The sequence below is a fragment of the Pseudomassariella vexata genome (assembly GCF_002105095.1).
Source record: "Pseudomassariella vexata strain CBS 129021 chromosome Unknown BCR38scaffold_30, whole genome shotgun sequence".
Taxonomy (NCBI): Eukaryota; Fungi; Ascomycota; class Sordariomycetes; order Amphisphaeriales; family Pseudomassariaceae; genus Pseudomassariella; species Pseudomassariella vexata.
Genome location: NW_024467985.1, coordinates 141,875 through 168,672, shown reverse-complemented (window position 1 = coordinate 168,672; position 26,798 = coordinate 141,875). Strand labels below are relative to the sequence as shown.

At 51.4% G+C, this 26,798-nt stretch overlaps 8 protein-coding genes and 1 non-coding gene across 9 annotated transcripts; 2 read left to right on the top strand and 7 right to left on the bottom strand.

Moving 5' to 3' along the window:
- Positions 1-3,082: 3,082 nt before the first annotated feature.
- BCR38DRAFT_t378 lies at positions 3,083-3,185 on the bottom strand. Its single transcript has one exon. It is a non-coding gene; the product is annotated as a tRNA-Thr (tRNA).
- A 4,686-nt stretch (positions 3,186-7,871) lies between these two features.
- Positions 7,872-8,978, bottom strand: BCR38DRAFT_453089 (uncharacterized protein). The gene has a single exon (XM_040861566.1). The coding sequence runs from the start codon at positions 8,790-8,792 to the stop codon at positions 8,316-8,318; it is 477 nt and encodes a 158-aa protein (XP_040709432.1). The 5' UTR covers positions 8,793-8,978; the 3' UTR covers positions 7,872-8,315.
- BCR38DRAFT_145527 (uncharacterized protein) lies at positions 8,918-10,179 on the bottom strand. Its single transcript, XM_040853664.1, has 2 exons — positions 9,620-10,179; positions 8,918-9,562 (listed from the first exon to the last, which is right to left on the bottom strand). Exons 1-2 carry the CDS (start codon positions 9,942-9,944, stop codon positions 9,186-9,188), a joined length of 702 nt encoding a protein of 233 aa, XP_040709431.1. The 5' UTR covers positions 9,945-10,179; the 3' UTR covers positions 8,918-9,185.
- A 2,256-nt stretch (positions 10,180-12,435) lies between these two features.
- On the bottom strand, positions 12,436-13,693 carry BCR38DRAFT_479289 (histidine phosphatase superfamily). The gene is made up of 3 exons (XM_040863142.1): positions 13,454-13,693; positions 13,194-13,403; positions 12,436-13,062 (listed from the first exon to the last, which is right to left on the bottom strand). Exons 1-3 carry the CDS (start codon positions 13,506-13,508, stop codon positions 12,626-12,628), a joined length of 702 nt encoding a protein of 233 aa, XP_040709430.1. The 5' UTR covers positions 13,509-13,693; the 3' UTR covers positions 12,436-12,625.
- Positions 13,694-13,929: 236 nt separating this feature from the next.
- Positions 13,930-15,785, top strand: BCR38DRAFT_491330 (Catenin-beta-like protein; the record flags this gene model as incomplete). The annotated part of the gene is made up of 2 exons (XM_040864646.1): positions 13,930-13,999; positions 14,068-15,785. The coding sequence occupies 2 exons, from the start codon at positions 13,930-13,932 to the stop codon at positions 15,783-15,785; spliced, it is 1,788 nt and encodes a 595-aa protein (XP_040709429.1).
- A 291-nt stretch (positions 15,786-16,076) lies between these two features.
- On the bottom strand, positions 16,077-16,517 carry BCR38DRAFT_357358 (V-type ATPase; the record flags this gene model as incomplete). The annotated part of the gene is made up of 2 exons (XM_040857100.1): positions 16,077-16,382; positions 16,455-16,517. The coding sequence occupies 2 exons, from the start codon at positions 16,515-16,517 to the stop codon at positions 16,077-16,079; spliced, it is 369 nt and encodes a 122-aa protein (XP_040709428.1).
- A 437-nt stretch (positions 16,518-16,954) lies between these two features.
- On the top strand, positions 16,955-17,835 carry BCR38DRAFT_479286 (uncharacterized protein; the record flags this gene model as incomplete). The annotated part of the gene is made up of 3 exons (XM_040863141.1): positions 16,955-17,220; positions 17,340-17,480; positions 17,704-17,835. Exons 1-3 carry the CDS (start codon positions 17,125-17,127, stop codon positions 17,833-17,835), a joined length of 369 nt encoding a protein of 122 aa, XP_040709427.1. The 5' UTR covers positions 16,955-17,124.
- A 1,659-nt stretch (positions 17,836-19,494) lies between these two features.
- On the bottom strand, positions 19,495-21,356 carry BCR38DRAFT_453068 (uncharacterized protein). Its single transcript, XM_040861565.1, has 3 exons — positions 21,084-21,356; positions 20,072-21,020; positions 19,495-20,017 (listed from the first exon to the last, which is right to left on the bottom strand). Exons 1-3 carry the CDS (start codon positions 21,234-21,236, stop codon positions 19,980-19,982), a joined length of 1,140 nt encoding a protein of 379 aa, XP_040709426.1. The 5' UTR covers positions 21,237-21,356; the 3' UTR covers positions 19,495-19,979.
- A 3,595-nt stretch (positions 21,357-24,951) lies between these two features.
- Positions 24,952-25,605, bottom strand: BCR38DRAFT_415129 (uncharacterized protein; the record flags this gene model as incomplete). Its single annotated transcript, XM_040859004.1, has 1 exon — positions 24,952-25,605. The coding sequence occupies one exon, from the start codon at positions 25,603-25,605 to the stop codon at positions 24,952-24,954; it is 654 nt and encodes a 217-aa protein (XP_040709425.1).
- Between the last annotated feature and the right edge of the window lie 1,193 nt (positions 25,606-26,798).

Below are 26,798 nucleotides of genomic sequence, written 5' to 3'. Positions count from 1 at the left end.
GAGACCAGAGCTGAACGTCCCTAGGGAGGTGACCACAATGGATATCGAGTCTATCATCAAAGGAACGGCTGCTTGGAAGGCTCCCGGCGACGACCTGATCCCCACTGGCCTGCTAAAGGCCTGCGGTGAACCCCTATGGGAGATCCTAGCGGATCTGGCAACAGCTAGCTTTAGGCTGGGGTACTGTGAAGGTCAACCCTCGCAGACTCACTACAACCAGGTGACTTACAGCTGGAACACCTGCCATGGCAGTGCCAGATGGGAAGCCAATCATAACCCTTGTAGGAGCCCCGCCAAGCGTGGACGACTTAGTCGCGCTCCCTCAAACCTAAGTTGTGATCTTCTTTCCTTCGCTCCTTAGAGTAGAATCTTCGTCGATAGCACCTAATCGAGGTCTCTACCAATGCGATGCAACCCAGGTCGTGACAGGTACTACCCGGAGCGCTTCCGCTCAGCGAGGGTGGTTGTTATCCCTAAGCCTAATAAAACGACAGCTCAGAAGCAGACCCCTGGCGGCTGGCGCCCCATTGCCCTGCTTAGCACGGTAGGGAAGGTAATAGAGACGGCGATGAGCCAGCGTATCACCAAAGTAGCTGAGGCGGCCGGCCTACTACCAAACGGCCAAATGGGTAACCGCGCTGGGAGGTCCACCGAACTGGCAATACGTATAGTTGAGGACGTGGTCTATACGGCGTGGAGACGCGGGGGCATCGCCTCGCTGCTACAGCTAGACATCAAGGGGGCATTCGATACGGTCAATTACAGACGGCTGATTTCCATGTTAGCCCGGAAAGGCTACCCGGAGTGGGTTCAGGAGTGGGTACGCAGCTTCGTGGAGGATAGAACGGTACGCCTCCGGTTCGATGGCAAGGAGTCAGAGCCAATCCCCCTACGAGCTGGCGTCCCCCAGGGGTCACCGCTATCCCCGATACTGTTTATATTATACATTTCAACGCTGTACGAGGAGCTAGCGGAGCAGCATCCACTACTTTTAGTAGTCGGGTTCGCGGACGACACAAACCTGCTAAGCGTCGGCACCGATCCAGACACGACCTGCCGCCGGTTGGAGAGCGCATGGGCTACGTGTCAGCGGTGGGCAGTGAGGCACGGGATGGAGTTCGCTCCTGACAAGAGTGAGCTAATGCACTTTACTAGGGCCCGAGATCCCTTGCCGCAAAGTATTCGCCTTGGGGACGCCACAGTGTCGCCGGTAGTCTCAGCGAGGTTCCTAGGACTCTGGTTCGACCGCAAACTGACGTGGCACGCCCATGTTGAGCGTGTTAAAACAAAAATGGCAACTCAAAAGCTAGCCCTGACAAAGCTAGTCAATATGTCGTGGGGCTGCGATCTTATACGGGCGAGGCTGTTATATACGGTGGTTATCCGTAGCGCGATCGCCTTCGGGGCGACTGCGTGGCATACTATAAGTGAGGAACCGGCAGGGCCAGCTAAGAGTCTGATGGGGATACAGAACGAGTGCCTCCGGGTAGTCTGTGGCGCCCACAAAGCGACGCCGGTTCGCCACCTGGAAGCAGAAGCAGCAATCCCGCCACTAGACCTCTATCTTAGTGCCCGGGCTGCTAAGTTTGAAGAACGGCTACGGCTTAGCGGGAAGAGAAATCTGCTTCGCAGCGCGAGCGCTAAAGCGTCACATATACTCCGGCAGGATAGGCCGGCGAAAAGGAAGCAGGCGTCGCAGCTACTCCGACCGGCAGGGTACACTATGGAGAAGGAGGCCCGGGGCTCCGAGTGGATGAGTGAGGAAAATGAGGTCCCGGCTGCCCTCCTCGGCCACTGGAGGAAGAGATGGCTCACCGGAGCAGAGCATCACGATCGCCAGCGACGCGCTATCGCTGAGGAACCGGAGGGCCCTTCGATGCAGATACCGAAAGGGGGCAAGTATTTCGGCCTGAACCGACTGGAGGCGTCTACGCTGTGCCAGATCAGGACGGAAAAAATAGGACTAGCAGCCTTCTTATTCAAGACAGGGGCTTTTGGCGTGTACTCGCCGCTATGCCGCTGTGGTGACGCCCCTGAGACGGCAGAGCACGTAATCCTCTTTTGTGGGCTGTTGGAAGAACCGAGGGAACGATTACGGGCCACTATCGCACCACGGCCACTATACTCTCGCAGAGACCTCGCAACGGCAACAGGAGAACCAGTAGTCAGTGGGACTATTGTAAGGTGGCTGCTAGGGACGGGTCGGACAGCTTCAAGGCCCAGATAGCATCGATCTTCTCAGGGGGGACTTTGTTGGTAGGTTGAGAACCAACGTAGTATGGTAGTGAACGCAACGCAGTCGCCAATAGGGCGAACTGACGACGCAGCGTATGTATTTAGTCCAGCCATTAGGGCACGGTTTGACATACGGGAGTACTAGTAGAGGTACCGGGGGCTTCGAGCCTACGGCGTATTTAATAATAATAAATAATATTTTTTTTTTAAATACGCCGTAGGTGTTAACCCTCGGTACCTCTACAAGTACTCCCTTAAGGGGCTATAGATGATATAGCGGGCCCTTAAGCCGCGTCGGGCGGTTATACAGGTAAACTTGTAGCCAAATGACTACTAAACCTCCTGTCCCTCCCTAAGTCTGTGCTACAACCCCTGCCTGAACTACCGATAAGTGTGGTAATGTGGCACTTAAATTCGTCCTCAGGGGTGGGATGCTGCTGATGTGCAGAAGATGCTCGACTATTTTTTTGTCGCGACAAGTCGTAGTATCTGCTAATTGGGGTTCTCGTCGAGCGTATACATCTCAACCATACGCTCAAGTGGATAGACCGTAACGTGGTCAGACGCTCGCAAGAATCGCGGCGAGAGGGCGTGCTGCGCGCCTTCTATCGTGAGGGGACGGGTTCGCCGACGAGCGTTATCGGAAAGGCGAGGTCCGATAAGGGGTCGGATTAACGATTCGAATTCTGGACCGGCTGTCGAGTTATATTCCGCCGACGTAGTGCTTGACGGTCGACTGGCTAGGATGCTCGTAATCCTAAACTGCACCAATCTCCCTATTATCGCTAGGTAGGCGAAGTCAACAAGGTGGGCAGCGCGCCGTAAGGGTTGACTAAACCCCCTTGTGTGTCAGCTGCGGGATTCGAACCCGCGACTCGTCACCGACCCAAGTGGGCGAGGCTCAAATCGGGACTTATCTACCAGCGAAGTGACCAACTACACCAGCCGACTTAATAATAATAAATTATCTTACGAAATAGAGAGATACTATTATATAGAATTTCGGGTTAGAAGTAACGTTTGAATCTCTATATACTACTTTAGATAATCTGAACTATATATAACGTGGTTTAACACCGAGTCGCGCACTTTTTCAACTTTTCCAACCTTTTGACTTCAACACTTATTTCCTCAACAACAACACCATGTCAGTTCAAACCCAAGAAGCCGAAATCAACCTTGCCGAGCCAACGTCGAGCAGCAAAACTATACGGTGTACCCGAGTCCTCACTCCGTGACAGAATCCACGGTCGCACCCCACGTACCGAAATCTGGACGAATAGCGCACTACTCGCCAAGATAGAGGAAAGAGCTATTGTTTAGCATGTACTTGACCTAGATTTGAGAGGGTTTCCTCCCCGGCTAGAGGGTGTGGAAGATATGGCCAATTCCATTCTTGCGACGCGGGGTACCCGACGCGTCGGCAAGCTCTGGGCGCATCGCTTTTTAAAGCGAACCCCAGAGTTACAGACGCGTTTTTCTCGCTCGTATGACTTCCAGAGGATTCTCTGCGAGGATCCAAAGATTGTTGAGGACTGGTTCCGGCTTGTATCGAATATGAGGGCCAAATACGGGATCCAGGACTGCGATATGTGGAACTTCGACGAGACGGGCTTTATGATGGGCGGTATTCAACGCTCGATGGTCATTACCTCGTCTGAACGTAATGGTAGAGGCAAGAAGGTCCAGCCAAGTAACCGGGAATGGGCCACGGCGATTACCTGTGTCAATCCGGAGGGTCGCGACATCCCGCCATTTCTGGTAACTCAAGGGAATTATCACCTTGCTAATTGGTATACTGAGGGGGCCTACCAGCCGATTGGGTAGTCAAACCGACCGAAAACGGGTGGACGAACAACGAGACTGGTCTAGACTGGATCAAACATTTCAATAAGCACACTATCTCGACCAAAAGAGGCGTGTATCGGCTGTTAGTATTGGACGGGCATGAGAGTCATACATCGGCCGATTTCGAGTCTTATTGCAAGTCTAACGGCATTATTACTATCAGTCTGCCCCCGCACTCGTCTCATCTAACCCAGCCACTTGATGTCGGGTGCTTTGGGGTCTTGAAACGTATATACGGTCGAGAGATTGATATATTTAAAATACTACGCCGTCACTCAATTTGGAGAGAGTAGGGCTACGAGTGACAATACCGCCGAAGGCTACTACTATTATAGAGAAGCATAGAATAATCGAGGAAAACCTGTATTAATGTATATAGGCGGTTAAGCAACAAAACTCGGCTATATAGTTAGTTATTTAATAGATCTAAATAAGTTCCCCTACAGAGTTTGTCTTGCACTGCGCTCCTGGTCCCTAAGCTTCATTAACATCCCCTCTGGCGGTTTCTCATAAAACAGGTAGTTCCTGCCAAATGGAGCGTCTAGCATTAAACCCTGCAGAGTCTTGACACGCGAGACGGCAACGTAGCTCAGGCCAGTCTGGAAGTCCCGGTTAGAGAGGTCTGTAACGATCCGGTCCTCTGTAATACTCTGTGACTTGTGGACGGTAATAGCGTAGCAAACCACCAGCGGAAACTGGGTGCGCGTGCAGTTCTTCGCACCGACGAGGAAATCCCTCTGCACAGGCAAGATCGGCACGATCTTTCCACCTTCGGGCGTGGTGAGAAAAGGCGGGCCAGAGTATTTGTCGAACTCGATAAGGATTACGCAGGGCTGATCTCGAGCCGGGTCTGCTTCAGCGGCCCAGCCGATGTCATACACAGTGCCCCTAGCGCCGTTACAGAGGCCAACCGCCTGCCAGAGGTTATAGGTAAGGATCAACCGCGCGCCAATACATACGGGGAACTGCTTCGCAAGGTTGCCGGCCTTATCGTCCGCGGTGGTAGCGGCGCCGGGGCCGACGCTCTTGGCCACAACCTGGACAATTGGACTGTACAGACGCGACATATGGTAGTAATTGTACTCGTTTACCTTGTCCTTAGTCGCGTACACCCGCAGCGCATTACGGAAGCTGTCAATCTCTTGCTGGCTAAGCTTCGCCTGGACCCGGGTGGCGAGCAGCTTCCAGGACTCGACTGACAGCTTTAATAAGCGAAGCTCCTCGAGCGCCTTGCGGAAGCCAGCCTGTTCCTTGCCTCTCTGCCGTTGGGCGGTCCTCAAGAACACCGTTTTCCGAAATTGCTGGAAAGCGTTCCTGCCCTTAATCTCGACACCCCTGACCTCCTTATCGTAGAAGAGCGGCTTCTGCAGTACGGGGGGTAACTGGAAGAAGTCACCTACGAGGAGGATGTTTAACCCGCCAAAGAACTCGTCGTTACTATCCGGGAACGCTTCGCGGAGACGTGTATCGATCCACGATAGTTGGCGCAGGCCGAGCATACTCTTCTCATCAATCACTAGGTATTTAATATCCTGCAGCTTTCTCTGGAGTTGTATCCTATCAACAGACGCGAGCTCTTTGAAAGAGTTATCGACGGGAAGCCGGAGCAGCGAGTGTATAGTAGTGCCAGATATCTGGTTGCCTGCTACACCGGTGGGAGCGGCACGCCAGATAGGTGTTCCCCTTACGCCTGAGGCGGCCTGTAGGTGAGCAGACAATATATTAATGAGGTACGACTTACCTGTTCCACCGCCCCCGTCCACGTGGAGGAGCAGCTGCGAGCGAGAGCAAGTCCGGTAATGGTCCATCACAGTATCGTAAACAAGGCGCTGCTCTATATTAAGGGTATCGCAAGCTTCGGGGGGCTGGTCGTCTACATCAAGCTGCAGCGGATTCTCCGCAATACGCTGCTTCCAGTAGTCACCTTGCAGAATTCCATCGCCTGTGTAGCGGCCCACGTGTAGAGACCAGTCGTAGTTAAGATCAATATCTCGGCGGCCAAGGGTATCGATATCCTCATCCTCGAGCGGCTGATTAGGGAGCATACGGGCCAGCTCATGCCAATCCTCCTCCCGAACGTCCTCCTCGTGGATCTCCGGCTCGAACCTATCCTCCTCGGCTTCCAGGCCGTTTATCTCCCCATAATAATCATCGGTATGCTCGTGAGTAAAGCGGCAATACTCGTAGGCCTGTGTAAAGGAGTCAAATTGATGCCCATCTAGGGAGAGCAAGTCCTCGGGGTTCCGATGGGGGTGGACCATCGTAAGCTTAACGCGGCAGAAATCGTCGAACTGAGCAGCTCCCTTGCCAGGCTTATACTTTGGGAAGTAGGATACCACTCGTTGCTTCGCTTGGCGGGCTAGCTTCTTCCACGTCTTCATATTATAGTCTGTAACAAATTCAAAGAACGTAACATCTTCGCAGCGGTTTGGGCGCGATAGATACTTGCTATACATGCCAGTCGTCTCGTTAAATTCGTGCCCGTCCACCCGGTACGAGCGACCCTGCTGTTCTAAGGGGCGACAGTCTACTGTGACGACGACCCGGGTACCCTCGGAGAGAGGGATCCCTAGTAGGAGGTGGCAAATCTCCTGAGCGGAGTAGTCACGCTCGGCGATAAGCTTATTAAGGAGGCGCGATGCGAAGGACATCAGGGGTTGAACGTGCGAGGTATGTGGCAGCACCTGGTCGGCAAGGGAGCGGTACGATAAAGTCTTCGTCTCCGCCTTACTGCAGTACTTCGCCGCGTAGTTGATTACTGCCTGTAAGCTCGTACAGGGCGAGATATCGACATTGGCCATCCAACCAAGCATAATAGTCGCGTTAAAGTGGTTAAGTAAGTTGTCGTTACGCTCCTCCTCAAAGGTGTAGTAGGACTTGCCCTCCTTTATGACCACTGCGGCGTATTCGCGCAGCTCGTAGGGGAAGCCGAACCGGCAAACACGTTCCGGGTTTGTTATATTCGCAGACTCAATATCGGTAGCTGCCGCCTGCAGATCACTAGCCATGTTACGACCCTTCTTCCTTGCACTTATGTCGTTGACACCGGTTGACGATCTGTGATAACCGCAGAAAGTTCATGTCCGCACCCCGAGGATCAATACTTAGGGGGTTGCCTTCACCCTGAGGCATGATCCTTTGCGGCTCCGGGTTGGCAGCAGTAATGTGATAGCCCCAGACTCGGGCAAAGTCCTCCCGAGCAGCGTCGTCCGTCATGTTCATAATCGGAGCACCTTGCATCCAGTAAAGCCCGTGGTTATGAGGACTGCCACGCCCCTGCCACTCGTAGCGATCCCAGTAGTCTGTTAAGTTGAACTTCTTCTTCAGGACAATATCCCTAAATAGGGTGAAGCGCCGATAGAAGTGGAACGCTGCGATATGGGGGTTCTCACATAGTAGCTGGCGCGATAGAGCCATCCTAGCAGGCTCGGCGGCGGCTAGCCAGTCAGCAAATCGGGGCATGTGACGGTACAGACTATACCAGTGTAGATCTGCCGGACTGAAGGTCATAAAGGCGCTGGGACAGCCGAGGTTGTACGCGTACGACTCAAGCTCTCGGCGCCGCCTCATCCAAAATGGGCGGGTTCCGCGGATAGGCTCTGCATGCCTGGTGATGGAATTGATGAGCGCTTGCGCCTCCGGGTCATCGGGTCGCTCGAGAGCCTCAATAACTTGCTCCCGCGTGAGCGGCACGCGGCTGTCGTCACGCTGCTTCACGAAGAACCTGGACTGCGCACGCGCCTGCATCCGCATCAAGGTGTTAAAGGCGACAAAGCGGAAGGTGTGATGGCGTGCAAAGCGGCCGTCGTGCCAGCGCATCGCGTGCTTGATGTAATCCTTATAGTCAATCGAGCGCAACCGCGGCTCTACAAACTCAGCGCGGCCGTCCGGATACAGGGTGAGGAATGCGAGGGATAGCAGCGCCTGCGAGGAATTGAACTCGTTAATTGGGGTACGCCGTATATGGGGGATCTCCAGCTGGTGTTGGCCGGCCGCCTGTAAGCTTAGGGGTATCTCAGGGCTAACCGCCGACTCGCCCTCGAGGACAGACAGTAGAGCGGAGAGCTCGGTATCCTTCGCAAGCAGATCTGGCACCGCCGCTTCCTCCTGAACGTCTGGCTCCGCGTTCTCGTCGTCCTCTGGGCCAACTGTAGCATCCTCGACCTGGCTGTGGGGTACGTCGTCGACTATGTTCCCTTCTAGTGGCAGCTGACTTAAGCGACCTTCGTTAATTACGATATGGCGATAGCCGGGATGATGGCGCCGAAGGTAGTCAAGCCATATGGCGACAGCCTGCCTACGAACACGGAACTGCCGGACAAACTGGCGGCTAAGGAGGGCGTGTGAGGAGGTGTTCGCAGGCCGCAGGAGGATCGTATAAGTTGAGACGGCAATAGTGGCAGCTGGTGGTGTACGAGCCCTACCTCCCGAAGGAAATGGACAACGTGGCCCGAGTATTTGTACTGCTGACCACGGACGAGCATCACGTTAACGTGGACGTGGACGCGGGCGATCAGAGACTCCTCCACAGGCGTCAAATCGGGCAATTGAGCTGCCATGGGACCGAAGTCGAGCTGATTATCCACCGAAAAGAAGAGCGGTTCATCAAGACCTCGCTTATAATCCTTATAGCGGCAGCGCTTACATACTTCGTTAGCGTTAAGGTCCATATCGAACCAGTATTCTTTGCAGCGGACGCAGTATTTCATCTCCTCGTTATCCAGAGCAGTCCAGTGCTCATGGAGGATGTCCTGATCCCGCGGTGCTAAAGCAGATGCATTCAGGTCTCCGGCGAAATCTAGTCCTTGGATTTCGAAATCTGCTTGATCCGAACGAGGGAACGCGCAATCTCAACCGTTCCGGCGAGCTGCCTGGGCGCCTGTTACGGCGACTAGTCGGTCGGCCCTGTGAGTTCCTTGGCCTGCCGTATGTGCCGGGTTGAGGACCACAACGGCCCTGAGAGGAAGGCAGCCGCGATAGGGCACTGCGTCTTCGTTGTTATCCTCGTTCCCAAGTTGACGGAGTATCCTTTGGGGACGGATTGGCGATAACACGAGATTGAAATAGTCCTCCACGTCGAGGTCAGGGTCAGAGAAGTCTCCCTAATTATCACTGGCCGGGTCCTCGTCGTCGCTAACTATTATCTGGTCGTCATCAACCAATATTTGGTCCCGGATAGGAACTTGGCAAGAAGTATTCGATCTCGACATGCCAGCGGGTTGGAGTATTTCCTGGAGCTGGGATGTAGTAGGAGTCTGGGACACGTCTTCACCGGCACGTCGTCGGGCTCGGTGCTCTCGGCGGACGACGGTTTGCTGGGCTCTTGCCTGGGCCTTCGTAGGGGTTTCTGGTAGCTTCTTTCTTTTTTTGGGTCTCTCAGGCCTACCCGTAGAAAAAGGACCCTGTGGTAGCGCTGGTGCCTGATCAGGCGGTAAGGACTGCCCCAGGTTTGGAAGAGGCGTACCCAGCTCTAGCCGCACTTGCTCAGGTGTTAAGGAGGTGAAGCCATGCGAAGACTGCGCACGGAAGGACTGACCTTGGCTTATTATAGGCGTACCCAGCACTAGCTGTAGAGACTGATCACGAGAAGACTGCTTCTCGAATTGGCCTAGAACGGGCGTACCTAGGTCTACTCTCGGGAAAGAAACCGGCGCGGGAAACAGCTGTCTGGCAGTGCGCTTCCGCAGCTCTGTAGGCGACTGAGGTCCAGACACTAGTCTGCTGGGTGGGGATAGGTTAGCATTATTATCTGATCGCTTTAAGGCTGGTTTGCTCGGTGAGGGACGAATTGAAAGAACGTTCCGCAGCGACTGAATAGCGCCTTGGGCACGATAATGCTTACGGAGGTTAGATTTTGCCATAATAAGTAAAGGGTGATAAAGACTCTACCTGCGTATCTCGCTGCCCTCGACAGCCTTGACAGTTGCGCGTTAGTGGTCCCGAAGGCTTCCTCCTGTTTACGAAGTCGCTCGCTGGTTTCTCTATACCACAGCGCCCGCAGATGATAGTAGATGCAGTTCCAGGCTGCTCCTAGCAACCTGAATCAGGCTCCATTACTATGTTACGTTATCCCTCGTCGAGGCTGGGAAATTTGAGGGCGATCGTGCAATATTTGATCGCTTTGTTTTTGGAGTTTTTGGAGGGAGAGAGCTTCCAGCTGGCTGCCAGCCTGCCAGCTGAGCCGTTCCACTTATTTAGAGCCGTCATCCAGTTGCGGATCGATTTTCGGCCGGTAATACAAATTCTGGGCCAATCAGAGCACAAGAAACTTGTTTTAAGCTTTGACACAGATCGTACTCTACACCAAAACTTTTTAGGTAACAAAGAAGTGACGTAAAGTAGCCTTCGGCTTATCAAGTCCCATATTAACCACATTACTAAGGTCGAGTTCTTTATCGCCTTTAAGGAGGCTTATTTAAAGACAATAACCGACAAAAACATCAAGGCAGGGTTTCGAGGGGCCGGCCTAGCCCCCCACGACCCTGAAGCCGTTATCTCGAAGCTGGATGTTAGGATTCGGTCGCCTACACCCGTTAGCCTCTCTCTTCCAGATGCTGACCCTTGGGTTTCGCAAACGCCAAATAACCCGACAGAGGCTCTCTCGCAGTCCGATTTTGTCAATCGCCGAATCGCCAGACATCAGGGAAGCTCTCCGACCCCAATTTTTGATGCTGTTGGCCACCTTGCGAAGGGTATAACTTGATTAGCCCATGAGAATACCCTCTTGAAGGCTGAGTGCTCCACCCTTCGCAAGGCAAATGAGGCACTAAGCAAGCGTCGGAGGGCAAAAAAATCGCGTGTCCGGCAAGGAGGTGCACTTACTGTCGAGGATGCCCTAGACATTTTGGCCCGGAAGGACGCGGAGGCCCAGGTAAAGGAGGACAAGCGCTCGAGGGGGGGTAAAGAAAAGGCTGGTCCGTCGACTGTACGACGATGTAGTAAGTGTAAGAAGACCGGACATAATGTAAAGACTTGTCAGGTCGAACTATAATTGTCAGATGTATATAGCTCTGAATAAATTTCAATAAACTTTAGTCTGTTGTGGCTTTTTAATTGAACTTGAAGGTGGAAGCTTCTTCAATGCACAGCCGCGCCTTCAATGTGAGTCGGTGACGTAAACTTTTCTGTCTGTCGGACATTGTTTGTGCGCTAGTGTTTCTGTTGACAGATTGAGGATTACCGGATTCCCCTCGTGGTATCATTATCAAATGCTGAAAAAGGCCATGTCTTACAGGCGCCAACCAAAGACGGACACGGAAGTCAGGCCAGGACTGGAATGCCGATCCATACACCAAGAAACGGCGCCATTCGGAGCTGCGAGGCTTTTGATATCAAATGTGAGAATTCGAAAATGCATGCTGTTTGACAGACTTTTGGAAGTAAATGAGCTTAGCGCGGGCAGTATGGTCAAACTGCTATTGACGTCTGCACCTGTATTAACTCGTTGAGTGCTTGATTTTAACTAATACGTAACCACCACGCTCTTCCCCATAACACAAATAACAGTAGTCATTACTCCAATCGCAAATAGATACAGCGACTTGTTCATCGACGTAACAGCGAGATGGGCAGCTCACACGCTTACTGAACCCCAAGCCCTGGCAGCTCCCGAATAAACCGGCAGAAATCTAGAACCTGTTATTTGTGTCTCCTATACACAGCAAATCAGGTTCGGTAATCTGGTGCCTGCCACCACGGGAAATATCGAGACTTTGAATTCTACCCTCTCGGAAGACGTGGATGTTACGCTGCCATCTCGACTAATAGTAACCTGGCCGCGGTGCTGAAGGGGAGTGGCGGTGATATAGGAGTAGACCAGAGCTAATGATATGTTTCAGATGGGTCTAAATTCGTTACTTGCTCCAGCCGCTGGAGTGTGCTGCAACTGGTAAAAGAAACCAGCAGATAATGGTTGACTATGGGATGAGCATAACGGCATGGAAACCTTCCCAGAGAGCGTTGGTACAAGACTTACCACATTGAGACTTACGCTAGACGAGAAGTGTCAATGAAGAGTGTTCCAATAATCATGATGCTCTTAGTTGGGGTTTAGTCGACGTGATAGCTCACGCCGAGGTGTCGAAGTCAGCTTAATAAACAAGTAGGCACTCCATGCGGGCCTTAAGATTATGTCCAGGCCTTGCTAAGAAACAAAGCGTCGATAGGAAAACATATCCAAATCTGCATGCGATTCGGCGTATGTCCATACAAGAACAACAGTGACAGATGGCGGAGAGACGTAGCGTCTGAGGTAGAGGTTTGAGCTTTGACAGTACCACTTACTCCTCGGCAGACTGACCATGTATGTACCTTGGCTGATTAGACGCACATACAATATGAAAGCCGAATTAGTCAGAAAGTATAGGGAAGCAAATTCTAGAATCTACCGTGAAGTCTATATCTTGAAGTCTACGGCCGCTTGCTCACTTGTTTGGAATACAACCACTCATCAGATCATCATTTAGTACGCCGATATTACTCGGATTCGAAGCCTGGACACGCTGCCGAGAAATATCGTGACACTCGTCTCTATCTTGGGGTTTCAGGCATCGATCTCCGGCATCTCGTCTGGCAAGTCACTTCCCAGCATCACCTCCTTCTTCAAACTCCAGCCCAACCCACCACCCTTTTCCTCCGTTTCCTGTCTCTGCGCCAACTTGTACGCGTCTTCCGGGCTATTTCTCTCCGAAAAGTCAAAGATACGGTAATCGGCGTTGAAGAAGCAGCAGCCCGAGACACCCAATCTCAGGAATCCCGAGTGTGAGACGACGATGATGACCTTTTCCGGGCGATCATATAAGCGCTTCAGCGCAGTCTGGCTGCGGTTCAGAATGGCTTTTTTGGTGTAGGAGTAGCGCGCGCCGGCGGGAGTGGTCTTGTCTGGGTAGATGGGGTCCAGGGATGAGAGGTCGACGGAGGGAAACTCGGCGCCTAGCAGAGGGGCTGGGGTTCCTGTGTCGCAGGGTTTGGCCGAATTTTCTGAAGTTTTGTCAGTGTTTTTGTTTGCAATAATACAAATTGGTGATGATAGTAAGAAGAATAGCAGCCCAGGGGTCAGCCCTGAAATGGGGAGTTGATTCGTATGTAGCATGAGCAAGACATGGTCGTACCTTGCCAATTGGCATCAGCCTCCAACTTGATTCCCTTGTCCATCAGCCAGTCGACCGATCCCAAGGCGGTCTGGATGGTCCGGCGCATGGGGCTCGTTATGATGAGTCCTGCGTTCTGAGCTAGAGAATTCTCCATGAGACTTTTCCTCAGGGCCTCGAGTTGTTGCAAGCCCAAAACGGAGAGATCCGGATCGGGGATGTCGTAGTCCTCTGTGACATGTGAGAATGTGCTCAAAGCACTTGGATGTGCGCCTACTTACTGTTTACATTGTGCAGTGCCTGGGCATGGCGAACGAGAATGAGAGTGGGCGGCATGTCGAAAGAATGCGCTTGATGCTTATGTTGGGCTGGGCCGCTGGAGTTCTAGTCTTTAGTTGCAGAATCCCGAGAGTCCAACTCTTATATGTCTGGAACGTAAATAAGTCTGAAATATCTATGAAGAAAATCAACTGCACCCTGGTGAATTGCAGTATGAAACTAACTTGTGCAATTGAAGCAAGTGAACCACCTGTCGCCGTAGTACAAGTGATGGTTGATGGCTCCACACCGTGTCTCCCACACGTCCCCTGGCCGACATACTACGGTTCTGGACAGTGTCTCAACATCATCTCTTACGGTCCCCGAGACGCCTCCCAGCCAACGCGACTCGCATTGATCGCGACCAACCGCCGTTTACATGAGTGCCTTTGGTGATATGCAACATTAAATATTGCGTTTATTCCAACACAAGACCATAATGACGAGTATAGACGAACTATTCAAGGGCGTCGGAAGCAAGCGCAAACTCGAACCCCTCCGAGACCCAAGTATGTCGATTCAATGGCCCGTTCAGCAGCCCATAACTCTTTCGATTGTACTAACCCCTCCGACCCAGACCAAATCTACAAATCCGCCCGCCTCAACGGCCACTCGAGCTCTTCCAGTAGTCGGCACGCTCAAGTCGAAGACGAGCCCCCGACAGAAGACGATGACACAGAAGCCGGGCCTGCGCTCCCACCTGACGACGAAGATGAGGAAGGCGACTACGGCCCCTCCCTGCCTCCTGACGACAACGGCGACGATGACGAGGGCCGCTTCTTCGGTGGTGGCGTCTCGGCGGCACAGAACGAGATCCTAGACTATGTCGACGGCCAGGATGGTGCCCTACCCCAAGACAAGATCGACGTACACTGGTTGCGCAAGACGGCCCTGAACTTCGAGAAGCGCATATCCAAAAACGCCGAACTGCGAGCAAAGTATGAGGCCGATCCGTCCAAATTCATACAGTCCGAGGCTGAGCTCGACGCCGACGTTAAGGCGCTGAGCATCCTGAGCGAGCACCCAGACCTATACTCCGAGTTTGCCAAGCTAGGGTGCGTGGCCAGTTTGGTGGGGCTGCTGGCGCATGAGAACTCGGACATTGCCATTGATGCGCTAGAAATATTGAACGAGTTGACCGACGACGAGGTGGCGGCCGAGGAGGCTGATTGGGGTGCGCTGGTCGACGCCGCCCTCGAGGCCGACTTGCTGGGCTTGGTGGTCAGTAATCTCGAGCGCTTGGACGAGAAAGAAGAGGTGGATCGAAACGGCGTCTATCATGCACTCAACGTCGTCGAGAACCTGTGCAGTAGGATTGCGACGGCCGAGGTGGTGGGCAAGCAGGACATGCTTTTGAAGTGGCTGCTGGGACGAATACAAACCAAGGAGAACCCCGTCGGTCAGAACAAGCAATACGCCGCCGAGATACTGGCCATTCTAGTGCAGAGCTCCAAGAAGAATCGGCGCAAGCTTGCTCAAATCGACGCTGTGGACATGATGCTGCAGCTCGTTGCCGCATATCGAAAGCGTAACCCAGAGAAAGGGGGCGAAGAGGAGGAGTACATGGAGAACCTGTTTGAAGCCTTGACCTGCATCGTCGACGAAGAGGACGGAAAGACAAAGTTTATCGAAGCTGAAGGCGTTGAGCTATGCCTTATCATGCTGAAGGAGGGCAAGATGAGCAAAGTGGCCTCACTGCGATTGCTCGACCATGCCGTCGGCGGGCCGACAGGCGCCCACGTTTGCGCCAAACTCGTCGAGGCGGGGGGGCTGAAGAACATATTCACGCTATTCATGAAGAAGAGCGATGACAGCGAAACGGCAGAGCATCTCGTTGGCATCTTTGCGTCGTTGCTACGATTGCTGCCGGCCGGTTCCGGAGAGCGCATACGAACATTGGCCAAGTTTGTGGAAAAGGATTACGAGAAGACGGTGAAGCTTGTCAAGCTGCGGCGCGAGTATGCCGCACGACTGGATAAAGAAAACGAGGCCATCCAAGCACAACAGGCCCTGCTGAGCGTCGACAAACGAGAGCAAATGGCCGACGAGTGGTTCTCTCGTAAGCTGGATGCAGGGCTTTTCTCGTTGCAGACCATCGACGTTGTGCTCGCATGGCTCGTGGCCGAGGATGCGGGGGCGCAGACAAAGATTATGGCTTTACTTGCTGAAAGGGACGAGACGCTTCGTGTGATCAAACAGACGATACAGGAACAACTCGAAGGCATGGATGCCGACGACGATGAGGGCAAGGACACCAGAGATATGTTGGCGACCTTGGTCAAGTTCTTACAATAAATAGGAGACGTTGCAGGATTACGGTTACGAGCAAGAGCATTGTCAAAGTGTAGAATAGGAATTCATGAGTGGCCATACCGGTTTGATGCGCCTGAGTCCACGACATTCTGTGCCACGCACAGGTGCCTTTGCTTAGTGACATCTTCTTCCACACGGCCGACCCTCCTGGATTTGTTCGCCATAACATTCTCCACCATGGTGATCCGATGTATCAGCATCACAATCCACACCCTTCGTTCCAGCTGGTGTGTTCAAGCTTTCGGCCGTCATACGCCCGTCCACAGCAATTTCCTACGCCGCAGACGGCGCCACAGCGTGCACCTCCCACACGGCCTTGAGCAGTTCCGAGACGACTTTATCTTGACTCTTCTTGCCGGCCGATTTGATCTCGACAATCTTGGCGTCGGCCTCGCCGTTGGCCTCGTCCTCGGCCGCCTTGTTGCCTGCCGTGTGTTCCGACTCGAACTTCTTGAACTCGGACTCCTTTTCGGAGCGGTAGGTGTCGATTTCTTTCTTGGCCTCGTCGCGGGCTTCGCGCACACGCTTGGTGCGGTACTCACGTGCTTTTTGGACGATTTTGGAGGCTTCGCGCTCGGCCTGAAGAGTTTGGTTAGTTTGAGGGGGAAATCGTGGGGGGAACGGGATGGGAGATCAGAGGGCGCGGCGCACGTCGAGGAGGGTTTGGATACCCTGCGAGTTTTGGGCAGACTGCGAGAGAATGGTTAGCGTCATGTATCCAGAGGAAGGAAAGCAACATCGTCGGAGACCAGGAATGCTGCACGCACCATTTTGTACTGTGATAGAGATGAGGCCCGGAGGAATGGTTTCAGGTGTCAACGTGTGCAGTCTGCGAATAATGGCAGATTGGAAAATGCGACGAGGGCCGAATGTAGAAATAAGAGCTTGTCTGAGAGCTTGCGTCGGAAGCAAGTCGTCGACCTTGGGGATCCCGAAGCTTGACTGATTGATTGTCAGGTTGGTCGTTGTTTGTCAGTGGTCACAAGTCAGCTGCAACCCACTGTGCTGAGCTGGGGGGAGCTTGGTTGCTTGGGTGGGGGCACTTGCAGCGAACACTTGACCTATTGGAGAAAGGCTGGGCTCGGTTAGTGTTCTTGGCAGCCGCGACCAACGTCACCCTCCTTCAATATCAAAAGTTTCACACTTAAGAAGGCAGCAGAAGATGTTCAACCTGTTTAATCGAACTGCGCTCGTGACGACATTTTAACGCTGCTGCTCGGTAACAGGCTAAAGCCAAGTATAGGATCATAGCGACAGCTCCATAAGCCACCGACCTAAAAGAATAATTCCGGCCATACCGCCGCCCGCAATCCAACCTGCCATGTCTCGAGCCTCAAAGCTGACGTTGGCCGGCACCTCACTGTTCGCAGCCGGCACCGTCGTCTTTGTGCATTTCCAGCAGCAATGGGAGAAGAGTGTACGTGATGTTCATACCCGCAGATCCCAATCCTCCCCTATTTTCCCAGTTGCAGAGACTTGGATTGTCCAGAGAAAAGCATAATCAATTGAACCGATCAACTGACCCAATCCACACAGGCAATGCATGAAGGCGTAATCCGAGACATGGAACAACAACGCGTCAAGAAGGAACGTCAGCTCGACTTTGACATGCAGCGTGCCCTCGAAGAGGAGTACAAGAAGGAACAGGCTGTGCGCGACACCAATATCCCGGTCGAGGTGCCTAAACGCTTGCAGGGGCGCTATCATTGATGTGACACGCGCCCCCAGCCCAGTCGATTATATACCACATTCGAGGATACTGCAAACCCCGGCACTTTTTCCACATTGATGACGTTCTCATTGTTGAACCAAACTGTACAACGGTGTACATCACATATTATACCCATTAGAATAGCAACGAACCCTAGGTGCGTCTAGAGCTGTGACTACGCAAGTCTAGTTTCTTAAGCTTCGATCCATGAATCTCAGGTACTATACACCCTCCGACACTTCAACTATGGCTTGGTATTCCGATGCCCCCACATCCACCAACGTTGCATACACAACCGCACAACCACCAAGTACCTACTAGGTAAGGAGATGTGAGTCGCAACGTATGATGCTCCAGCCGTATATAGCTATATTGATTTTATACACATTTTCTTTTTGCTATGTATACTTCACTAGCGGTATGTCAAATTTCCCCGAATGCAACTTGAAGGACATTGCATAATTCTCCCTATTTTTTGAAGTTAAGTCACCTGGGGCCATTATTCCCTGTCTTTACGCCCTACTATTATACTTCGGACAGGTTGACTCCAGACGCAGTTACCACCCAACATGTTGCTATTTGCACTCCAATCTTAATACAAGCCGTACGAGTGAGTGCGTAGGCTCAAGCCACTGCAATTAGTTAGTTTCAGGCTGATGGGGGTTCACGAGTGAGGAACTAGCCAAAAGAATAGCTCTGGGCAATCTACATAAATTGTTTTTCTAAAAGAAACATCTTTAGAGATTAGTAAAAAGTCCAGGTTCCGTCTCGATCTTCTCCACGATCTTACTACAAATTCCCGCACTATAGCTGGGATATTGTCCATGTTGTCTCCAACCTCGTCAACAATCTGGTCAGCCTTCTCGATTATGCTGTCGGTAATATAATTAATTTTATCAGCCACCTCGCCTGCAAGCTTGTCGGCACCGTTGGTGATGTCTAGATCAAGATGGCGCATCATTTTTACCTTTGTATCTTTGCTGGTGATGTATATACGAACTGATTCGAATTTGGCGAAGTTACTGGATTAGCCTGGGAGGTTCAGTTATATTATTGAAAATTCAATAGATCAAAGCAAAATAAAGAAAAGTCTCATGTCTCGACATCCATATGGAGAACGGAGGTCTATTTGTAGCGTGAATCTTGAACTCTTATAGGCTCGAGAGCTTAGACGACGGGATACGGCAAATTGACCACACTGGTGGTCCCTAGGAAAGCTGGGGACGGCGGACCACCAGCGGTCTGCGACGGCTGGAAACCAACCTGGAGATGGGAAGGTCCGGCCACGTGCACGGTCGAAGGCCTACAAAACCCCGCATCAAGCCAGAAGTAGCCATGTGTCAGATATTCACGTATCTTGCAGTATGACCGTGATATGACGGTTATATGAAAGGAATAATTTGGTGGTTATGGTTAGGTCACCATTTTTTCCATGCTTGATCCCCTCTATCTGTTCTGTTGGCTGTGTGCATTGCCTTTAAGTAATCTGAAGGGTCCAGCCTTACTAGGCTACCTCTATCCCGCCTTTATCCTGAAGCACAAAGCGCTTTTATTCTAAGCATAAAGCGCCTTTCAACCTTAGGAATCACTGTGGTGCTCAATCCCACATTTAATATCAAACAACAGTCTAGACAAAGCTAGAACTAACGATATGGTGCTTCTATGCTCCAATACCATGTGAACCGTCGTTTTTGACACCATGAGACGAGAGAAAACAGAACATGTCTTTTTGGCCTAGGCATCAATTCTCCTGGCCACTGGTGGTACCCGAGGAAGAGGGGGATGGCGGACACCAGACTGGGGTGCTCCGACTGCTGTACTTTGGGGAGAAACACTGGTGGTGAGTACTGTCAGGGAAACCAGCGAAATGAATACCGGGTTTTGAAAGCTGGTAAATGGGTACGCAGTTCTGCTTCGCGTTTCTCCAAGGCTCTACAGCACAATTACGTCGCGTTAAGAACCCCCCCCCCCCCAATCCCCCCGGGATACATTCGAGGATAGGCCTATCAAACGGCACAGGACCCATTATCAATTGCCCGCCTTGATGATGTTGCGGTGGATTGAACTATACATCAGAGGATTCGTTCCTGGAGATCTGACAGTCACTAATACACCAGAGGATTCGGGGCACAGGGTTCGGACCCCTGCTAACTGGCCGTTGTAGCCGAAAACGTAAGAGACAGGCGGTGGGGCCCAAAAGCTGGTACGGTACAACAGCTGCACCTAGCACACAGGTGGTGTGCCTAGGGCACGCACAACTTTCTTTCGTTCTGTCCTTTCCGACGCCACTTGTCGCTTTTTTTTCTTTTCGAATATTCCTGTTACAACAATCATGAGCTTTCTCTAACTATGTTGGGTTTGAAGGTCTGCTTCCACTCTGTCCTTGAGTTATTTGTTTCATTGCCGAAGTTCGTAATGAGCTATTTCCGTCAACATTAGAGATTCTCAATTCGACTGCATATCGGTTAGATCGTGCGCTCACCTTTGTAAGAATCGGCTATCTGTATGACCGGTAAAACCAGAAGGATTATGGGGACAATCTGACCAAACCCCAAAGTGTCCTCGGTTGCTATCTCTTCATCTAGCATCAAATCCTGCCCACTGATCCTATCAGCTAAACACTCCCAACACCCCACAACTGTCCAGACGAGCTGGAAAAGTACCGCAAAGGTTTCCGAAGCGAAAAAAATCCACATGGACCTTAAGACTTTGACAGAAAGTCGAGATATAGTCTGGCGAAAGCCGCTGCAGGTTCGTGAAAACCGATATGGTCCGGAGAGAGATTGAGAAGGTGAACCAGATTTGTTTTGGTCGAGTAGGAGTCGCTGCCGCAGCCTACTTTCCATCATTCGCGCCCTTTTCGATAACTTAAAGAAATCGATAGGATACGTGTATAGTATGAAAAAAAAGTTGACAATCATCCAATTCAGGGGCTCGCCCCCCTTAGGATATGACAAAGTGCAACTAGCGGGACAATTCCAGTCGACATACCAATATTCGTATCCCTCCACCCAACAGCAGTAGAGAAGGAGGATATCCGTTGTCACGTTTAGTATGTACCGGACTAGGATAGGGATGCGTGTCGGCCATGGCGACGCTAGTTTCTTTTGTTTTTCTCGCGTCCGCGGCTCGACACTGTCCTGAAACCTTTCGAAGATAACAAGCGCTAGGCGATGCGTGTTGGAACTGAGCCAGGCCAGATCCTGGACAATACTGAAGTGATATATCGTGATGGTGCCGTCGCTGAGCTTCTTCAGGCCCGCAGCGAGGATCGCTATGCCTGTGACCAGCTGCTGGTCGCTCAAAGACGAAACTAAATCTCGAGAACATGCTAAATAGCTGTCGGCTCGCTCTTTTCCCGTCCAGGACTGTACTCTGAAACAAATGAATTTCCGGAAGAAATTGTCAATGGGGTTGAAGGTGTCGTCGGCGACAGGTGCCAAAAGCAGGCAGGTCCAGGTCGCTAGCGTTGTGAACACAATCGATACTATGAAAGCTGCCACAACCTAGCACAGGTTATTTATATTAAGTAGTTGGTTTGATAAGAATTGGCAATATAATATACTTACACCGATGCCTGCGATATCTGGATCCGCCTTGATGAACGGACAGTCGCATTGAGAGAAAACATCGCAGTTGTAAGCAGCCTCGTCGATGTAATGCGGGCCTATTTCATGCCATCCATCGTAGCGGCAGAGAAGCAGAGACCCGTCTAAGCTCATGCTTTGGGGCTTGATACAGATGCAGGTTAAATGATCAACGACGGCCGATGCGAGTTACAAAGAGTGTTCATGCTTTTTGAAAACCGAAATATATCTCTGCGTTCAGAGGTCGGCTTCAGAAGGCTCATTATCTTCAGCGGTATTACGCAGCCCGCTCACCCGCATATCAATCGCACTTTGATTGGTCACTGGTCACCTCTGGTCGGCTGATGCAGGCAGCCGTCTGTCTGCAGTCATATGTGGCTGAGTGGCTTAGCTTTTCAGAAGACCATTAGATAAACAGCCTAACAGCGGAAGGGTTATATATAGGCAATTAGCCCAAGCGCTACACCCAGCACATAGGCGGTGTGCCTGGGGCACGCAACAGTTGCTGTCAGAAAAGTCACGACGTAAGCTGTCACCCCTAGTGCAGTTAGTACACTGTAAACCACGGGAGAGCTCGATAATCTCCATGCCAGGGCAGTGTTTGTTTGGATTCTCGCCCACCATAACCAAATCAGCTGTGGATACGCATCCGTTTGGCCTGCTGTAACGTAACGACTTGAAAAGGTTTCTGAACCTCACGGAGGCGGAGATCTTCCTTGATAAAAGCCTTATACCGGACTGTCAACAGTGGACTATTAGACCGGAGAGCTTCTGAGTCTCTTCATATGAGGAGGGATGGTGGGCCTGCAGCATACTTGGCTAGGCAATGTCGTAACGCCTCCCTGTTGGAATCGCGTTTATATGTGGATCGAGTCCGGCTGAGGTTTTATTTGCTGTTCCTTTCGAGGCCAACAAGATTTTGCCTCGACAAGCTGGTATCGTCCAATTGATAGCATATGGCCAGAAGCACAGGCGTTTGACACCTATGTTGGGAACTGGGTGCCTGTTTCTGCTGCCTGTTGCCATTTCTGACTCCGTGTGAGTAAATCCTTGTCATAAAGCTTCTCAAGTTCTAACTTTCCAGGTGGGTAGATTGGCTGCCACTGAAGGGTGGCTATTTTGAACAAGAAGTTGCGCTATTGAAACGACTGCACTTCGTGGAGAAGGCAGCCCAGATTGACGCGAATAGAGTTGGTGACATTATCCTGGAATATTTCACTCAGCTGCTTAGATCGGGCTTTCGTGGCTTCGGAGATAATGGCTGCCAGGCCGGCTTGTCTCCGGAACCGCGATTCCATTTACCATCGGAGCAAGTTTTTTATCGCCTTCCGTTTTTGTTCCCTACGATTCAACTATATTCGTCTGCGACTTTAACAAAGCATACATAGTGGAAATCAACTTCGTCTTCAGTATTATCTGTAATGCGCGGAATGCCCTGGGTAGCTACCTCTGCGTACGCACGTTCAAGTTCTGCAGAGTTTTCCAGAACCAAGGAACGTTCGTTGAGTGACAAGGAAGAACAAGCCTTTAAGGATGCTTTTGACGAGAGTGTTCGGCCCTGTCTTCCGTCAGCCCATGGAGTATCATAAGTATTGGAAAACGAGGCTTCACCGAGCAGATTCCGAGCCGAGCCATTGCTCAGTGAGCATAGCGTAAAGCCCACAGGCGTTGTTGATAGTCTGCTTAAAACACACGGTAACGTCCCACACCCACATCCGGGACACCCCCACATGTGGGACGCCCTAAAAATAATACTGTATAACTATTAACTTCAAGCTTTTTTTTAACGTCACCCACAGGTCAATGCCCCACACGGGTCTTTGCCCAACTTTTCACGACCTCCCAACCTTTAATCTTAGATAGATCAACAACAACCCGTATTCATCCAAGAAATTAATCAGAATTCTTTTCATTATCTGTGTCTACATCTGCCTGACAAGTTCGCGCATTATGTCCAGTTCCTCCGCAAATGCCACAGCGCCTAGCACCCGTTGCCCTCCTCCTTGTAGGACGACTACTTTCACCCTCTTCCTCACTTTCCAAACCCATATCACCCCTAATAGCCCGTAGAACTTGTGCATCTTCTATATTAAGTGGCCCACCATACTGGATTTGCTTGTTTTTGGTTCTGCGACGTTTGCTTAGCACATGGTTAGTCTCACGAAGCTCTTCGTTCTCGCGACGCAAGATAACATTCTCTTGCATCATTGCATGCGTAGCCTTTGCAATCGAGTCAATTGAATGAAGAATATGCGTCGGAGAGCTGTATTGATGCCTCTGAACGCTATTCTTAATCAATGTTGACTGCGATTCGGCTTCAAGGGTGGTAGTAGGTGTCTTAGAAGTCCAAATAGGGGGTAGGAGTTCTGGGTCGGCAGAGGGTGTACGCGCGACTTCTGCGACATCCAGGGCAGATATAACCCTGTCGGGGTCAAAAGGGACAATTCCAGCTGCTTCGAAACCAGATCTGATGTTTTGTTTAGTAAAAGCAGCGCCAAACGCCTCCAAAAAACCAGCAAGGAAATCCTCCTTCGCAACGTGGGTATGATGCCGTCGCATCAAACCCTCAACAAACACACCGTACGCCCGTTTCAAAACACTAAAAGGCACCAAGTCGAGAGGCTGGAGCTTATGGGACGAATGGGCAGGCATAGGAAGGGTAATGACGCCATGGTCCTTGCAGTATTGTTCGAAATCCATCGAGTGATGGCTTTCGTGACCGTCAAGGATCAGGAGGCGTTTGACACCCTTCGTACGATCGTGTGTGCAGATCGAAGTGAGCTGCCCAGCTGAGACCAATATCATTCGTTGTCCATCCGTTGTGGGATAGATCAACGACCCAATTGCCCGGTAATGTGGTGTCGCGATACCACGAAGCGAGGTGAACTTTGGCCGCGAAGATGATGTACGGCGGCACCGCCCAGTCTTGGGAATTGGCCGCCTGAATGACAGTAACCCATTCCCTATTGCCTTGCTGGGCTTGCCTAGGTCTTCCACGTCTTTCGGTACTCGTAACGACAATGCCGGTTGAGATCATGCCCATTAAAAAGCCCGTCTCGACAAGTTGTAGATATCCTCCGGCTGGATGCCGTGCTTCGCTATTGTGTCCGCAACACGCTTAAAATAACCGCGATACGCGACAGGATCTTCGCAGAATGCCCCCTGGTAGTCGATTCGACGATTTAAACGCGTCTGGAGGTCTGGTTATCGCCGTACGAAGCTCGAGGCCCAGTTCTTGCCGACGGGTGACGCGTCGCGGTCGCGTCGGAGGATATTCGCCATTTCTTCAACGTATCGAAGCCGGGGAGGAAAAGTTCGCGAATCTAGCTCAATTACGCGTCGGTTAATCGTATTCTCTTCGGTTTCGGTCATTTTCCGTTTGGACATGTTAGTAATGTGTAATGGTTGTACGCCTTCGTAACGGCGCTTCAATGTCTTATGGTCGACTTTGAAGATTTTACCAAGCTTGTTCCAACTTAGGTGAGGATCGCGTCGTTTAGTTTAGATGGCTAATTGAATATTAGCTTCACTAGATTTGCGTACCATGTTGTGGAAGGGAAGAATTGTGTAAGTAAAGATGGAAAGTCAAGATTTCTTGAAAAGTTGGGCAAAGACCCGTGTGGGGCAATGACCTGTGGGTGACGTTACTCAAACTCAGGTATTAAAAGACCCAGAATGGAAGAGTATCACTTTTCCAGAGAACTGACGTTGTGTCATCATGTGAGGGTCTATTCAATTTTGGGTATTCCTGCTTATTTATAGTACTGGCCATTGTAATCGTTATGCTCGAACATCATTTCCACGGGAAACATTTAGGTCCAAACTATACCTTCACATAGTAATTCAACCACTACCACAATCCACTTTCGTTTGCGTCATAATCCGACACACTTGCGCCTTCCACCAGAGAGTCTCTTTTGTAAAACTCACTGATATCTCTCTCCCACCGCGGCGTCTGAAGCGGTGAAGAAATGCTCTGGATAGGCGGCCACGACTCTGACTCCATAATGCTCTTCCGCTTCCCGTACGGGTTCAGGTATTCATCCACCTCAACGACGAGATCGAGGTACGCAGATGCCCTTAACTTCTCTCGCATTTCGTCCTGTTCCTCGTCTTCACTCCACTGGCTGAAGGCGCTGTCACGGCGTGTCGACGACGCCCCCTCGAAGTCCGTAGACTTGAGTGGCCAGCTGATGGGCGGTAGGACGACATTAGGCAATTTCTTTGGCGTGAGGTTGTATTGCTGCTGATCTTCTTGGACCATGTCAAAGACGCTGCCACGCCGCCTGCCCGTATCGTTAGGACTTGTGATGGGTGCCCAAGACACTCGGGAGAAAATGAGCGGAGAATCTTGGTATTTCCCCATTGGTGACGTCGCTTTTTCCTTGGAGAACGGACTCCTGGGAGTGCCAGCGAGAACTGCAGGGAAAAAGGCGGGTTTTGCATCCTCTGTGTTGGCTTCAATGCCGTGGCAAGGACACTCGCATGAGGCATGCCAACACATTTCGAAATGACCATTGTTTGGACAGACGGTCCTGCAGCGTGTGAGTCGCATTGAGCTGAGGCAGTTGCGGAGGTAGTGGAAGAATTGCGAGTGCCACATAGTTTTATTGGAACCGGAACAGTCCGAAAATGATGTGGAAGACATGAAAGCGTTATCCACCTTGGATTAATACAAAGATGATGGGACGCAATTGATTTCTCACAACGTGGTTGATATAATACACATCGAACGCCAAGATTCTATAAAGCTTGGGATCTACATGACTTTAATCGACTGGCCGTTCACCATGTTGACCAGGTTCGGAATTCTGGGAGAGTCGAGAACCGCAAGCACTTGTATCCGATGCCAGAGTTCGGCGAATGAAACCTAGACGCGAAGTATCGCCTCCTCTGAAATGAGTGTAAACAGGACGAAGCGGTTCGTCGTGGTTGCCGACTAAGGGGGGAACTCGGGTTGGGCTGAGGTTAGATTTGGGCCAGACAATGAGCCGAGATGCCCAGCAGCTTCCAACGGACCAACTCTGGCGGCATATACAGTTGATCTGATGCCCATGGCGAAACATGTCGCCAAGTTTCGCCAAGTTGCCGTCCCTAATATTCTGGCCGATGTCATGTCCTTTTCCATACAAGGACGGCTTATACACCTGACTCATTTCCCGTCCCGATTGGGCTATCGTCAAACGTACTAGTCGGGGAATACCAAAGTTATCCGAATGTTTTGCGCTCGGCACAACCCTAATTAGCTGGTTACCGAGCGGTTTGGCCGCACCCATATCATCCAATATGGCGGCCAGCATCCAAGTTTCCATATTCGGCTCATGATGGCTGACGCAGAAAATTTGCTGCACTTTCATGACGAATACATTCCGTAGCTGGGAATATTGGGTGGCAGCGTGGCAACAAATAACCCTAACCCACGCTCGCAGCGACCGAGATGCAAAATCAGAGGTTGATCTGGCTATGTAGAATCTGTTTCAAGGTGTACCACATATGGCATCTTCAAGCTTCGATGATGGACGAACAAGCTCTTGGAAATAGGAGCGGCATGACTTACCCCAGGCCCAACTTCATGCAATCAGTATTCGGTTAACTCAAAAGTCCACATACCCACAATTCAGCCTTTGATAGAAGGACTGTCTCTGGGGCTCCTGTTGGACCAAATTGACCGTCAAAAGACGAGGGACCCACTCTCTG

Bases quoted from the DNA above. Each gene is read 5' to 3' on its own strand.
- BCR38DRAFT_453089 (XM_040861566.1), bottom strand. From the start codon at position 8,792: ATGAAATACTGCGTCCGCTGCAAAGAATACTGGTTCGATATGGACCTT.
- BCR38DRAFT_145527 (XM_040853664.1), bottom strand. From the start codon at position 9,944: ATGGCAAAATCTAACCTCCGTAAGCATTATCGTGCCCAAGGCGCTATT. The intron at 9,563-9,619 runs GTCAGTCCTTCC...CACCTGAGCAAG, and splicing joins TACGCCTATAATAAGCCAAG to TGCGGCTAGAGCTGGGTACG.
- BCR38DRAFT_479289 (XM_040863142.1), bottom strand. From the start codon at position 13,508: ATGCCGCCCACTCTCATTCTCGTTCGCCATGCCCAGGCACTGCACAAT. The intron at 13,404-13,453 runs GTAAGTAGGCGC...CACATGTCACAG, and splicing joins GGCACTGCACAATGTAAACA to AGGACTACGACATCCCCGAT. The intron at 13,063-13,193 runs GTACGACCATGT...ACAAAACTTCAG, and splicing joins GGCTGATGCCAATTGGCAAG to AAAATTCGGCCAAACCCTGC.
- BCR38DRAFT_453068 (XM_040861565.1), bottom strand. From the start codon at position 21,236: ATGAGCTTAGACGGGTCTCTGCTTCTCTGCCGCTACGATGGATGGCAT. The intron at 21,021-21,083 runs GTAAGTATATTA...AACCTGTGCTAG, and splicing joins CAGATATCGCAGGCATCGGT to GTTGTGGCAGCTTTCATAGT. The intron at 20,018-20,071 runs CTTTGGGGTTTG...TACCGGTCATAC, and splicing joins AGAGATAGCAACCGAGGACA to AGATAGCCGATTCTTACAAA.